Raw genomic sequence first — 2795 nt, 5'->3', positions numbered from 1 at the left:
GTCATACATACGCCATTTCACGTGAATGTTCTGGAAAGTGATTTTTTTTAGCCACTGTACTGTTTTTTTTTTTTACCCCATGCAAGCTTAAAACAATTACTTAAAGAGTGTTGAACGGAGTAAAAATAAAACATGCTTCGGATATAAAGGTTTTTGACAGTAAGAACATGTTGGTGGATCATCTCCTAATATTAAAAAGCTTCTTCTCCCAACTTTGGGGCGGATTTCATGGAGTTTATTCATATACTGTAGATCCTATGTTTGACATTTGCTTATATGAATGGATTATTGGTTTTAGATCCAAGGAGGTATGTTGCAAATTTCGCAGTTTGTATAAGATCATTACCAGTGCTGGCTGATCATTTTTAAGGGATGGCATTGCTTGAAGAAGTTCATTGCTTGAACTTTGAATCAGTAATTAAAAGAAAATCCCTCTGTTGCACAGTGTTCTGTACTGTTGAAGAAGAAAATTGTATGATTTAATTACTCATTCTCATACGAAAAGTATTTTTTTTCTTCTTCATTAAAGGAGATCTGTTCATACTTTAAAGACCTTGTGAACGGACTACGGACATTTCCACAGACCATAAGAGAAAGCAGCAGCTAAGTGCATCATCAAACGTCCCTAAGAAGATGCCTGAACAAGTTCTTCTGAAAACCATGCATAAATACCTGTCCAAAACTGCTGTTTTCAGCTGTTTTCCACTGAGCCTTTTGTTACTCGGACTGGAGAAGCTGATTGAAATAGAATTTGTATGTCCATGTGGTCAGAGTACACTACTAACAGTCTTCATCTTCATTGGGCCTTCTCTTTTTGTCTTTGCTTTAATGTACCTCCTATTAAGACCTTTTAAACATGGATGCAGTCGTTGTTATGCAGGAGTAAATGACGATACTCAGCAGAACTGTCCTAAAGCTTTTGCATCTTGTCTGATTCCACCTGTAATGTGGGCCATCATCTTGTTACTCAATGGTGAATATGTGGCATGTGTCATGACAGACTGGAAGGGGGTTTATGTGTTTGATAAGGAGCTCAACAGGTCTTGGTGTAAACCCACTGAAGGGATGAGAAATGAGAAGGAGCTTCGAGAGTTGACTCGCAAATATATTCAACGATCTCAGGTAAGTATAATATACCACAAGAGTTTGTCCTGCAATTGTAATATCAATATATGAAAATTAAATGTGTTCTTTATATCTCTAAATAAGTCAGATAGAAAAAGGAAAGTAGTTCCCCCTCCCGATGCTCTAAGCCAGTGGTTCTCAAAGTGGGGTCCGCGGACCCCTGGTGGTCCGTGAACTATAGCCAGGGGGTCCGCGAAATAATTTATAACAGCCTACCGTTTTTCCCGACTATAAGTCATTTTTTCTTTAGCATCTGAAAACTTGCTATTTATTCCAAAGTGACTTATATAATGCATTAAATGTCAAATAATAAAAAAGTAGGCTCTTAAAGGTTTCTATAGATAGATAATCTGTCTATATTTCTTATGTCTGTGCGTCAAGTATTCGCTGTGTTTTGGTCGATTTTTGGGCACGTGCGCCAGAAAGGAAACAGAGACGGCAGAACGCGCATCCTGTTGTGTTCTTTATTTTTAAAAGGCATGACATTTTGTAGTCATTTTTAATGTATACACAAATAAAAAATAGACACTTTGCCGTTTTGAATGATGTACTCTTATCTGTATGACCATAAATAAGAGTATTCCTTTGTTTCCACTGCTGAGGAAAAATCCAAGTGTTCGCGCCGGCGTCTCGTGTGCGCGCACAATATGTCAGTTCTAGCACTGCTAATTTGACATCAAAACCTGTTCATTATCAAAATAAAATACTCACCGAACTTATAAAAAGTTCTGCTTAATTTAATTTGTCTGTTGTACACTATGAAGGCAGTGACGGTCAATCATATACTGTCGACTTGCTGTTGTTCCAATCTCATTTCTCCAAATGTGAAGATGCTGATACGTGTAGGCCTATATTGGGACTGAAGCATGAAGCTTTCTTTACATAAATAGTTAAGCATCCAAATGTTAGGCTACATCGCAAATATGGAAACTTTGGACCGAATGAGAGATGCAGGAGCCCAACGTCTGCAGTTTCAGTTTCGATTCAACTTAATTCGTTTAGACTTGATGTTTTAAATAAATGTTGTCTGTATACTATTATTATTATTATTTGTATTATTATCTATTAATAGTATTATTTTTCATTCTCGTTTTGTTCTGAATACCATTAATTTAAGGATTTGCTGTGGAGTGAGGGGAAGTAGGCCTACTACGCCTCAAGAACGCAACAAAGTATTACACACTCAGGTGCAATTTATTTTCTGGAAAATATAGTAAATTATAAATTTGTGCATAGGGACAGGGTCGTATACCCACAATTGAGGTCCCTGAGGTCCGGGCCTCTGTAATTTTTCTATGTGTATAATGAAAGTTGTGAAATAATTGCCTAATATTAACTCTAATTTGGTGCTGCAAGGATATTAAACATCGCGATGATAACTGAGCTTCTCATCTGAGCGGTTTCAGCAGACTAACAGCGCTCGTCAATGTCAAAATGTTTGAGTCGGAGATTAAATCAAAGTAGGCGGGTTTATGTTCACAGAAGCTGCAAGCCGAGCGCGAATTTCCGCATGACGCTTCAGTTATTCGGTCATAAAGTGCGAGATAAGATGTAAATCGCTAAACTAAACAGCTGTTTTAGATAGAAGTTTTAAACGAACGACAGAAACAATCAGTTTGCAAAGTATCAACCGGGAAAGGAAATATAGGGAATAGCAGGGCACAACGTAA

The 2795-nt window shown here is 37.4% G+C and overlaps 1 protein-coding gene across 1 annotated transcript in view; it reads left to right on the top strand.

The window, feature by feature from the left end:
* Nucleotides 1-533: 533 nt before the first annotated feature.
* LOC130077504 (calcium homeostasis modulator protein 5-like) overlaps nucleotides 534-2795 on the top strand; it is a 3424-nt gene continuing 1162 nt past the window's right edge. The window contains exon 1 of the mRNA XM_056242749.1: nucleotides 534-1122. Within this exon, the coding sequence (XP_056098724.1) occupies nucleotides 634-1122 (489 nt within the window). The 5' untranslated portion in view covers nucleotides 534-633. The remainder of the gene's footprint in view (nucleotides 1123-2795) is intronic.

This window comes from Rhinichthys klamathensis, unplaced genomic scaffold, assembly GCF_029890125.1.
Source record: "Rhinichthys klamathensis goyatoka isolate OS25496 unplaced genomic scaffold, OSU_Roscu_1.1 h1tg000750l_1, whole genome shotgun sequence".
In the NCBI taxonomy this organism is placed as follows: Eukaryota; Metazoa; Chordata; class Actinopteri; order Cypriniformes; family Leuciscidae; genus Rhinichthys; species Rhinichthys klamathensis.
Note: the sequence above shows the minus strand (reverse complement) of the source record. Positions and strands in the feature narration are given on the sequence as shown.